Source organism: Nicotiana tomentosiformis, chromosome 5 (genome assembly GCF_000390325.3).
Source record: "Nicotiana tomentosiformis chromosome 5, ASM39032v3, whole genome shotgun sequence".
In the NCBI taxonomy this organism is placed as follows: domain Eukaryota; kingdom Viridiplantae; phylum Streptophyta; class Magnoliopsida; order Solanales; family Solanaceae; genus Nicotiana; species Nicotiana tomentosiformis.
In genome coordinates this window covers 106,959,462-106,971,780 of record NC_090816.1, presented here as the reverse complement: position 1 = coordinate 106,971,780, position 12,319 = coordinate 106,959,462, and the positions used below count along the sequence as shown (strand labels likewise).

General features: G+C 40.6%; 1 protein-coding gene across 1 annotated transcript; it reads left to right on the top strand.

Moving 5' to 3' along the window:
• The first annotated feature begins 1,190 nt into the window (after positions 1-1,190).
• On the top strand, positions 1,191-11,359 carry LOC104110632 (protein CELLULOSE SYNTHASE INTERACTIVE 1). The gene is made up of 8 exons (XM_009620159.4): positions 1,191-1,351; positions 1,984-2,117; positions 2,781-2,854; positions 3,591-6,639; positions 6,769-9,313; positions 9,938-10,392; positions 10,695-10,811; positions 10,931-11,359. The coding sequence occupies exons 2-8, from the start codon at positions 2,115-2,117 to the stop codon at positions 11,087-11,089; spliced, it is 6,402 nt and encodes a 2,133-aa protein (XP_009618454.1). The 5' UTR covers positions 1,191-1,351; positions 1,984-2,114; the 3' UTR covers positions 11,090-11,359.
• The last annotated feature ends 960 nt before the right edge of the window (positions 11,360-12,319 follow it).

Genomic DNA, 12,319 nt, shown 5'->3' with positions numbered 1-12,319 from the left:
GATCACTCTTATAACAACTTTCTCTCTCTCTCTCTATATATATCTAAGATATCGTGAGTTAAATTAATTGAAAATTCAACAACAAATCAAGAGCTCCGAGCCAATAAAGATTGAGAAGATTGACTCAAGAATCAATTTCACGATGAGCTCCATTGTAGAATTCAGACCTAACTATTAAGTAAAAAGTGATGGGAACGACATAACTTGTGAATGCAAAAGATTCTATTGAAAAAGGAATCTTAATGATTCACTAGTCGGGATAGCGGAACGAACTAGAGATTAAGTGAATTGTCTAAGTGCTCCCCTTGTCTCATTCTTTAACTCGTAATCATTCGGTTCCCCTCCTAAAGCTAGCTCCTACTCCCCCTCCTTCTCCTAGGATATATGATGCTCCTTGGTCCGTTTTACATAACACTCTTGGCCGCCTAAGAGGACTGGGCGAAGATGGGGATAAAGAAAAATGATTGAAGCCTCCTTAGCTCTGCCAGACACTGGACATGGGTTAGCTCTGTAAACGTGTAGAGCCAAGTGTAGTGTGGTGTAGCAGTAGGCACTTCAAGTCCCCTTCCCAGCTACTGGATAACTCCAGTGCTTCGGGTACTACGAACCCTCTGCCATCCATTACAGCATAGTCGTTTCATGAGGAAGGGGGAGGGGGCGCTAAGCGCAATTTTTCAAATCAAACGTCTTCCCGCCCTTTTTTTTCAGGGGCAGAGTCAATTTTGTTACGGTCAGCAAATCAGTCCCGCATCGTATTGATAGCGATCTAGATCACTTCCCCTAATCTAATTGTGTGTGAGCAATCAATCGTGACCTTATTTAATATTCTTGAGATGTAATGTTTGAGTCTCATCCATTTAAGTTTCTATTTCACACTCCCACCTGCATTTTAGTGAATAAGAATATAAAAGTTAAAAAAAATAAGTTAATTCTCAATTTCACTCGAAAAAGCCTAACCAAAATGGATACCTTCTCGGCCAAAATTGAACGCAACGTTAGCCTAAAATCAAGAAAGTAAAAAATGGAAGTCGAAGAGAAAAAAATCCAAGAAAGCCAGCTTGCTAGCTCCAAAGCTTGAGCTTTTTCCATCACTCACACTCCCATTCTCAGCTGTCTGTCGGTGGTCCTTCTTACTTCTTCTTTCTTGCTACTTGCTAGCTCACACACACACACACACACATCTCTCTCTCACATTCACACACAACAATATACATACATAATATAATGCTGTATCTCTCTTTCTCTCTCTAACTCCTTCATACATATTCTTCTTTCCTCTCTTCGCTTCTCTACTACGAAACCTCACTCTTTCCCCCAAATGCAATAACAAAAGACAAGCCTTAGATCCAAGGTCTTATCTTTTTCTCTGTCTCTCTATTGCGTCTTTCTGCATTCTTTATTATCAAGATTTTACTGGATTTCTATATACTATAGTCTTAAAAGGTTCAATTTTTTCCCGCATTCGTTAGATCTTTTGGCTATATTTGTATAAACTGTATAAACCTTGGTGAAATGTGCATGTGGGTTTTGGTTTTAATGGAAAAACCCATTTGGGGTTTTGTTTTTTGAGGTAAAGGTGTGAGCTTTAATTGTGTGTGATCTGGATCTTGTGTTTCCTTGGATCAATTTTGTAGGATTTATGTTGGATTTGGTTTGAGATTGTTGTAATCTAAACTGGGCATTGATGTTTAGTTCAATTTATTGCTGAATCTGATCTCAGATTTATGTGATTTCCATATATGAATTTTGGTTAGTTTTTTGCTTTGAACTAGTCAAGTAATTCACTGCTCAAATTAAGGAAGTAAAAACTAGTCAAGTAATTCTAGTGGTACTATCATTCTTAAAAACTAGGCCATTACAATTTGATCTGTATCTTTTGTTAATGTATGCCAAAAACACTTCATTTTCTTAATTGAGCTAATTTTATTTTGGGTTTTCTCCAGAAGTTTTGTAATAAATATTTATTTTACTGGTGGTTTGCAGGAGGCTGTTAGCTTTCTTCTGTGTCTTGGAGGTAGATCTGCTACGAAGATCTTGAGATCACAGCAAAGCTGGCGGCCACACTTGCTTGGAGGTTCACTGCTGCCAATGGCAGCAGTCTTGCCAGTAATGATATGGTAAAGTTCCCTTTTTTAGAAGAAAAAGCAACTGATTTAATAAATTTTCTGGGGATTTATATGATATGTGAGCTGTTGAATTAGTTTTACTCAAAGATCTGGAGATACCCGTTGGCGCATTCACTCTATCTGGGTGGTCTTTACTAGTAGTTTTATGTGCAATCATAGTGTTGGTGTAGTTTGTTTTCCATTGAAATTGTAATGCGGTTTATTTTTCAGTCTGACATGTTCTAAGTAAGTACGTATTACTCGGTAGCTAAATCCAGATGGTTGTCACTGTTCTACTTCCTTTTCCCTCTGAACTCGCCTTGTGGAATGGGAGGGAGATAGTTCTTTTTGCATTTCTTTTTGTTGAAGAATCTGTCCGTATCATGTACAAACATGTAAACATTTTAAATTGAAAGGGGTTGCATCACTGACTCAATGCTGCATCTCGAATATCTATTTCTGTGATTCCATCACTGAGAGGAAAAAAGTTAGGTTTATACATTTTTGCTTACTTTGTTGAGTCGTAAAGTTAAACTGGCTGTTTTCTTGAAGATATTAGTCATGCTGTTTATGGTTGACATTTTCCTTCTCAAACGACATCACCAGATTCACTGTGATTTCCTAGACTCTTGAAACATTCCTCACCAATATCTACCAATTCTTTTCTTGTTACAGGAAAGAAATGGGGATGCTAAACCTCATGATATGGAGCCTCCAACTCCACATTCAATCATGAAAACATCTTCAAGGTTAGTCTAATCATTAACGGTTTCAGTTTAGGGGCTCATAATGATCTGGTCTATGGCTTGTGTTTTACTCGATGGGAAGCAATAGCTGTATAGTCAGTAGATGCTGTTTTTTTAATTTTTTGTTGCTATAAGCATGACTGCATGAGGAAAATGAAAGCACACTTGTCCTTGCAAAACTCTATCTGTTGCTGTCTTCTCATGGAATCTATATCTGCAAATGCTGCTACTGTTTCCTATACTTCATGAGTCCTCAGTTAAACTCGTCTACCAGATTCTTCTTTTTGTTTATAAGAATCCATTAGTTTTATCTCAATGCAGTATCCATATTTCCATAACTCCAACATGCATCAGTTGCACAAAACTTAAATGATACATAAGCTTCCACTGTTTCACCTTTCCTCCACAGATAGCATAGATTCTCCAAGCTGCAAAATTGATTCACATAACATAGAGTTTGTGGAATGTGGATTACATTCTGCTTTGAACATTGCTGGTCTTTGCTGTTACATTTTAAAACTGAAAATATTTAAACTGCAGTTGACTATATCCTGTACTTAGTTTTCTGTTGTAAGATACTAATCCGATGAAAGTTGTTACCAGTAAGAAAAGCAGCAATTGAACAAAAATTGTAGTACTATCATTTAGAATCATGCAGCTTTTCTAACCTCATATGAACCAAATGACCATTTTACACGATGATATTCATGAAAGAACGTTTTGCTATTAAATTGTGCAGAGATCGTAGTAGCATGGAGGATCCAGATGGGACGTTAGCAAGTGTTGCTCAATGCATTGAGCAGTTACGGCAGAATTCGTCATCCATGCAAGAGAAAGAACATTCGCTTAAGCAATTGTTGGAGCTTATTGATACACGAGAAAATGCATTTAGTGCTGTTGGCTCACATTCTCAAGCTGTTCCAGTACTTGTTTCTTTACTTCGTTCTGGCTCACTTGGGGTAAAGATGCAGGCAGCTACAGTTTTGGGTTCTCTGTGTAAAGAGAATGAACTGCGAGTGAAAGTACTATTAGGTGGTTGCATACCGCCGCTCCTTGGTCTTCTCAAGTCAAGTTCAGCAGAAAGTCAAATTGCAGCAGCAAAAACCATATATGCTGTGTCTCAAGGTGGTGCAAAGGATCATGTTGGCTCAAAAATATTTTCAACTGAAGGAGTTGTGCCAGTATTATGGGAGCAATTAAAAAAGGGACTAAAAGCTGGAAACATAGTTGACGACTTGCTAACAGGAGCTTTAAAAAACCTTTCAACGAGCACTGAGGGATTCTGGTCTGCAACAGTACAAGCTGGAGGAGTGGATATACTTGTTAAACTACTGAATAATGGACAGCCAAGTACTCAGGCAAATGTCTGCTTTCTCCTTGCTTGTATGATGTTGGAGGATTCTTCTGTTTGCTCGAGAGTCTTAGCTGCGGAGGCCACCAAACAACTTCTTAAACTACTTGGATCTGGCAATGAAGCCCCAGTTAGAGCAGAAGCTGCAGGTGCTCTTAAATCTCTTTCTGGCCAAAGCAAAGAATCCAGGAAGGAAATAGCAAATTCCAATGGTATTCCTGCTCTGATAAATGCTACCATAGCTCCTTCAAAGGAATTCATGCAGGGTGAATACGCCCAGGCTTTGCAGGAGAATGCGATGTGTGCCCTTGCAAATATTTCTGGTGGCTTGTCATATGTCATTTCAAGTCTTGGTCAAAGCCTTGAATCTTGCACCTCACCTGCACAAGTAGCTGATACATTGGGAGCTTTAGCTTCGGCTCTCATGATATATGATAGCAAAGCAGAAAATTCAAGAGCATCAGATCCTTTGGAGGTGGAAGAAACATTGGTTAAGCAATTTAAGGCCCGCTTACCCTTTCTAGTGCAGGAGCGTACTATTGAAGCACTTGCCAGTTTGTACGGGAATGCTGTACTGTCTAGCAAACTTGCGAATTCTGATGCAAAACGTTTATTGGTTGGTTTGATCACAATGGCCACGAATGAAGTTCAGGATGAGTTGATAAGGTCTCTTCTCTTTCTATGTAAAAATGAAGGTAGCTTATGGCATGCACTACAAGGTCGTGAGGGAATTCAGCTGTTAATCTCGCTTCTTGGGCTCTCATCAGAGCAGCAACAGGAATGTGCTGTTGCTCTTCTTTGTCTTTTATCCAATGAGAATGATGAAAGTAAGTGGGCCATTACAGCAGCTGGTGGCATACCTCCACTTGTTCAAATTCTGGAAACTGGGTCTGCCAAAGCTAAAGAAGATGCGGCAACTATCCTTGGAAACCTCTGTAATCACAGTGAAGATATCCGTGCGTGTGTTGAAAGTGCTGATGCTGTTCCTGCTTTATTGTGGCTTCTGAAGAATGGTAGCTCCAACGGGAAGGAAATTGCTGCAAAGACACTGAACCATTTGATTCACAAATCAGATACTGCAACTATTAGTCAACTCACTGCACTATTGACTAGTGATCTTCCAGAGTCTAAGATTTATGTCTTAGATGCATTAAAAAGTTTGCTCTCTGTGGCCCCTCTGAGCGATATGTTGCGTGAAGGTAGTGCAGCAAATGATGCAGTTGAGACGATGATAAAGATATTAAGCTCCACCAAGGAAGAGACTCAGGCCAAGTCTGCTTCAGCTCTTGCTGGAATTTTCCATCTCAGGAAGGACTTGCGAGAAAGTAGCCTTGCTGTCAAAACTTTGTGGTCACTTGTGAAGCTTCTGAATGCTGAACCTGAAACCATCTTAGTGGATGCGTCCCGCTGCCTTGCTGCAATATTTCTCTCTATTAGAGAAAGCCGTGACATTGCAGCAATTGCTAGAGATGCATTGCCTTCGTTAATGGTGCTTGCAAAGTCCTCAGTTTTACAAGTTGCAGAGCAAGCAGTATGTGCTTTGTCCAATCTTCTTTTGGATCCCGAGGTGTCTGAGAAAGCAATTCCTGAAGAGATTATCTTGCCTGCTACTAGAGTTCTTCGTGAAGGCACAACTGGTGGAAGTACCCATGCTGCTGCAGCAATTGCTCGTCTTCTTCAATTTAGTCAGGTTAATCCTGCCTTAACTGATTGTGTTAACCGTTGTGGAACAGTTCTTGCATTAGTTTCTTTCCTAGAATCAACTGGCAGTGACTCTCTTGCTATATCAGAAGCTTTAGATGCACTTTGTTTCCTTTTAAGGCTGGAAGGAGCTAGTGGTATCAAACCTGCGTGGGCAGTTCTAGCTGAATACCCTAATAGCATAATTCCAGTAGTTTCATGCATTGCTGATGCCTCACCAGTTTTGCAAGACAAAGCTATTGAGATATTGTCAAGACTCTGCCAAGCTCAGCCCACTGTTCTTGGCGATGCTATTGCTTGTGCCTTTGGATGCATTTCTTCAGTTGCAAGAAGGGTAATCTGTTCCTCCAATGCTTTGGTTAAAATAGGAGGAAGTGCACTTCTTGTTTGCGCTGCAAAAGTGAATCATCAGAGAGTGGTGGAAGATTTAAACGAATCAAAGTCTTGTGTTCCACTCATTCAATCTTTTGTTGGGATGCTAAATGCTTCAGAGTCTCTACATTTGGAGGACCAGGGGGGTAAGATTGCAATTAGCATCTCCAGGGATGCTGAAGAAGAATCAAGAAAGGATGAGACGGAGAAAAGTACTTCAGTTGTTTCCGGGGTCAATATAGCTATATGGCTACTTTCAGCTCTTGCCAGTCGTGATGACCAAAGTAAAGTTGAGATTATGGAGGCTGGTGCGATTGAAGTTCTTACAGAGAGAATCACTCAATCTTTTACTCAGTTTACACAGGTAAGTACTACCTTTAGTTGAAGTGCTTTCTTTCTGTGATAAAACCACATCTAACCTAAGACTCTTGAATTTGTTATGGTATTTATCTTGTTCCAAAGCACTATATGACCTTTGTTAATACTTTTACAGATTGATTTCAAGGAGGACAGTAGCATATGGATTTGTGGATTGCTTTTGGCTATATTATTTCAAGATAGAGACATCATACGAGCACATGGAACGATGAAAGCCATACCTGTGCTAGCTAATTTGCTGAAATCAGAAGAGTCAGCAAACAGGTATTTTGCCGCACAAGCCGTAGCCAGCCTTGTCTGTAATGGTAGCAGGGGAACTCTGTTGTCTGTTGCAAATTCAGGTGCACCATCAGGACTCATAACATTGCTTGGTTGTGCTGATGAGGATATAAAGGACCTTGTTGCACTATCGGAGGAATTTGCCTTGGTCCGTAACCCAGATCAAGTTGCACTTGAGAGGTTGTTCAGGGTCGATGATATAAGGGTTGGTGCAACTTCTAGGAAAGCTATACCAGCCCTTGTTGACTTGCTAAAACCTATCCCAGATCGTCCTGGTGCGCCTTTTCTAGCTCTTGGACTTCTGATTCAGCTTGCCAAAGATTGTCCTTCAAATAAGATTGTTATGGTGGAATCTGGGGTTCTGGAAGCATTGACTAAATACCTTTCACTTGGCCCACAAGATGCAACTGAGGAAGCTGCCACTGATTTATTAGGTATCCTATTTACTACTGCTGAAATATGCAGGCACGAATCTGCTTTTGGTGCTGTTGGTCAGCTAATTGCAGTTTTACGTCTTGGTGGAAGAGGGGCAAGGTATAGTGCTGCCAAAGCCTTGGAAAACCTCTTCTCAGCAGATCACATCAGGAATGCAGAATCAGCTAGACAGTCTGTTCAGCCTTTGGTTGAGATTCTAAATACTGGTCTAGAGAGGGAGCAGCATGCAGCCATTGCTGCATTAGTTAGGCTTCTCAGTGAGAATCCTTCAAAAGCACTTGCAGTTGCAGATGTTGAGATGAACGCAGTAGATGTTCTTTGCCGGATTCTTTCATCAGGCTGCTCAATGGAGCTGAAGGGTGATGCAGCCGAGTTATGTTCTGTTCTGTTTGGAAATACAAGAATAAGGTCTACAATGGCTGCAGCTAGGTGTGTGGAGCCTTTGGTTTCTCTTCTTGTTACTGAATTTAGTCCTGCACATCATTCTGTTGTCCGTGCATTAGATAAACTAGTGGACGATGAACAGCTGGCTGAACTAGTTGCAGCACATGGTGCAGTCATTCCCCTTGTTGGCCTTCTTTACGGCAGAAACTATTTAATTCATGAGGCTATTTCTAGAGCTCTTGTTAAGTTGGGGAAAGACAGGCCTTCCTGTAAGATGGAAATGGTCAAGGCTGGGGTTATCGAGAGTGTACTTGACATTCTGCATGAAGCACCAGACTTCCTCTGTGCTGCATTTGCTGAATTGCTCAGAATACTGACAAATAATGCTACCATTGCTAAGGGACCATCTGCTGCAAAGGTGGTAGAGCCACTTTTTGTATTGTTGACGAGACCAGAGTTTGGACCTGATGGGCAGCACAGCACGCTGCAGGTCCTTGTGAATATCCTAGAGCATCCGCAGTGCCGCGCTGATTATACCTTGACATCTCACCAAGCTATAGAACCTCTTATTCCCTTACTTGATTCTCCTGCTTCTGCTGTGCAACAACTGGCTGCTGAGCTTCTGTCTCACCTGCTTTTGGAAGAGCACCTGCAGAAGGACCCAGTTATCCATCAAGTGATTGGTCCCTTGGTACGGGTCCTTGGTTCTGGTATACCGATTTTGCAGCAGAGAGCTGTGAAGGCCCTAGTCTGTCTTGCGCTGACTTGGCCAAATGAAATTGCAAAAGAAGGTGGCGTTGGTGAACTGTCTAGAGTGATATTGAATGCTGACCCTTCACTCCCTCATGCCTTGTGGGAGTCAGCTGCTGCAGTATTATCCAGCATTCTGCAATTTAGCTCTGAGTTTTATCTGGAAGTACCTGTTGCAGTGTTGGTAAGATTGCTTCGCTCTGGCTCTGAAGGCACAGTTCTTGGTGCATTGAATGCTCTCCTTGTGTTGGAGACTGATGACTCCACCAGCGCTGGAGCTATGGCTGAAAGTGGGGCGATCGAGGCTCTCTTGGAACTTCTCAGATGCCACCTTTGCGAGGAAACTGCTGCAAGACTCCTTGAGGTTTTGCTGAACAACGTGAAGATCAGAGAAACAAAAGCCACCAAGTCAGCAATTGTGCCCTTATCGCAGTATCTTTTGGATCCCCAGACTCAAGGTCAACAAGCAAGGTTACTGGCAACTCTTGCTCTTGGTGACCTATTCCAGAATGAGGCTCTTGCTCGAAGCAGTGATGCTGTTTCCGCTTGCCGGGCATTGGTGAATCTGCTTGAAGATCAGCCTACTGAAGAAATGAAAGTCGTCGCCATTTGTGCCTTACAGAACCTTGTCATGTATAGCAGATCAAATAAGAGAGCAGTGGCAGAAGCTGGTGGTGTCCAGGTTGTGTTGGATCTGATTAGTTCAAGTGATCCAGAGACATCAGTACAGGCGTCAATGTTCATTAAACTTCTCTTTTCCAATAATACCATTCAAGAGTATGCTTCAAGTGAAACTGTCAGGGCTATCACTGGTAAATTTCTTTTCCCTATACTCCAACAACAACAACAACCCAGTATAATCCCACTAATGGGGTCTGGGGAGGGTAGTGTATACGCAGACCTTACCCCTACCCTGGGGTAGAGAGGCTATTTCCGATAGACCCTCGGCTCCCTCCCTCCAAGAACTCCCCACCTTGCTCTTGGGGTGACTCGAACTCACAACCTCTTGGTTGGAAGTGGAGGGTGCTCACCACTAGAGCAACCCACTCTTGTCCTTTTCCCTATACTCCATGGTCACAAATTATCTGCATTACGCTGCAGAAGAAAAATGATATTTTTGGTTTTCTACACATTCTTTTTCATTTCATTTATTGAGAATTAGTATGGTTTTCTACACTTCTTTTTCATTTCATTTATTGAGAATTAGTATCTCAAATAGAAATTTTCCTAATATGATGGTGGATTCTCCTTAGTGTTCTTGATCCTGGTTGGTTAATAAAATGGTTTACTATTTGGATCCTGCTAGCTTGAAGAAATGAAGGGATGACGTGTTATTGCGTCCAAAAAGTTTATAAACTTCAGTATTTTGTGCAAATTGAGTCATTTCTTTTTAGTGTTAATAGCTTATTAATCTAATTGATTTCTTGGCTTTGTAGCTGCAATTGAGAAAGATTTATGGGCAACGGGAACTGTAAATGAGGAGTACCTCAAGGCTCTGAATGCACTGTTTGGAAACTTTCCCCGTCTAAGGGCTACTGAACCTGCAACACTGAGTATTCCACATCTAGTGACATCCCTGAAGACTGGTTCAGAGGCAACTCAAGAAGCTGCTTTGGATGCACTGTTCCTTCTCCGACAAGCTTGGTCAGCATGTCCTGCTGAAGTGTCTCGAGCACAATCAATTGCTGCTGCAGATGCCATTCCGTTGTTGCAGTATCTGATACAATCAGGCCCCCCTCGGTTCCAAGAGAAGGCAGAATTTCTATTGCAATGTTTGCCTGGGACTCTAGTGGTAATAATAAAGCGTGGCAACAACATGAGACAATCAGTTGGAAATCCAAGCGTTTTTTGCAAGCTTACCCTTGGAAATACTCCACCTCGCCAAACGAAGGTACAGTCAATTTTCAAATACTTTTTCGTTTCAAGTAGACTTACATTTCTCATTGCTATGTGGGCTTTGAACCCTTTTTTGTGCGCTGTTGGCCAAATTCTAATTTTATAAATAACTTTTACTTTCTTTTTGTTTGGTTTGTTTGGGGGGGGGGGGGGGTAGCAGGCGTTGTGTTTGGGGGATGTTTGATTCAACTATGACTAGTAACAGGAATTGCACTTCTCCAACAACAAAATAATTAAGTTAACTTATTTCAGAACCCAGCATATGGTTCATAATTCCTTGTTTTTCTCCTCTGTCAGGTTGTTTCAACTGGTCCTAATCCAGAGTTTGATGAGAGCTTTTCATGGTCCTTTGAAAGTCCTCCTAAAGGCCAGAAGCTCCATATTTCATGCAAGAATAAGAGCAAAATGGGAAAGGTAAGTGCATTTTATAATTTTGATAGAGGACAATGGGACACTAACATTTTTGTTATAATATGCTTGTCCATTTCTATCACTTCTCAACTTCTGCTAAACTCGTTCCAATTTATTGACAGAGTTCATTCGGGAAGGTCACAATCCAGATTGACCGTGTAGTTATGCTGGGTGCAGTCGCTGGGGAGTACACTCTGTTGCCCGAGAGCAAAAGCGGACCCTCAAGGAACTTGGAAATAGAATTCCAATGGTCTAATAATCTTACTCAAAATGCAAATTAAGGTAGAGGAACAAATGTTTGGAACTTCTTTCTGTTTTCTGTTTCTTTCTTTCTTCCTGTTTAATTATAAGGTGAATGTATATAGTGTCAAGTATAGGTTTTACAACTCTTGATCATATTTTAGTTTTGGAAAACGGCTATTTGTCAATGTATTCTTTTGTAACTTGAGTCATTTTAGTATCTTTAAGGAGGGGACATGGATTCATGGTTTCCTTCCTTTGTATTTTTTGTAATCATATTTGTTTGATGAAAGAAAACAATGTTTCTGGTTTGGGCTGTCTAGAGAAGTTTATTGTAATTCATAACGTGCATTTTCACTTATTGTGATATGAGAATTCTATCTACTGCTTTCACTTTTCTGAATATCAATCACCCTTTTCTTTCCTTAAAAGATGCTTCCTCTAAATGGCTGTTTACCTTTCCTCATCCGAAGTTTATTTGACCAATATTAACATCTGAACACAGTCCTTTTGACTTCATTTTTCGATTAATGCCAAATTGTCAATACTGCCTTTATCTTTTTTGCTTAAGTTTCATTAACTATGTCAAATTATATGTCAATATTAAAACTCCTAAAACATGAACAAGAAATAATATGAAGTGCTTTATAAACATAAACCATGCCCTTCAAGTTCTCGTGCATTGATATCATTCAAGAAAAGACCCCATTCAAAGATTTTTCACCATAGTCATGTCAAAGCCTCTATTAGAGGAGGCTGTGGCTGTGAAGTCACAAGCTATCAAGAACATGGTGGAACACGACTGTGCTTCTAACACTATTATTCCTCTGCCTGATGTCAGTAGCAAAACAATAAGCAAAGTGATTGAATACTAGAAGAAACACTTGGAATTGGAGGAGAACGACTTTTTACAAGAATTTCTTGAAGATGCATCACTCGGAGTTGTGTGATCTTATCATAGCTGCTAATTATCTTTGATGATAAGGAGTTGTTGATAGAATCAAAGGAAAAACGCCAGAAGAAATATGTCAAGAATTCAATATCAAGTATGATTTTACCCCTGAGGAAGAGGAGCAAATCTGTAAAGAGAATGCTTGAGCTTTTGAATGGTTTTTTAACAATGTTCTCCTAGTTTGAAAAACTCGAATTCACACGGGCATGGCCTAGTGAAAAAGGGAAATACCCAAGGCAAACTAGGACAAAATTTAGTTACTCTAACATGGCTTTATTTGTTCCACTGACATCATGATGTACTTTGCTTTCAAACATGA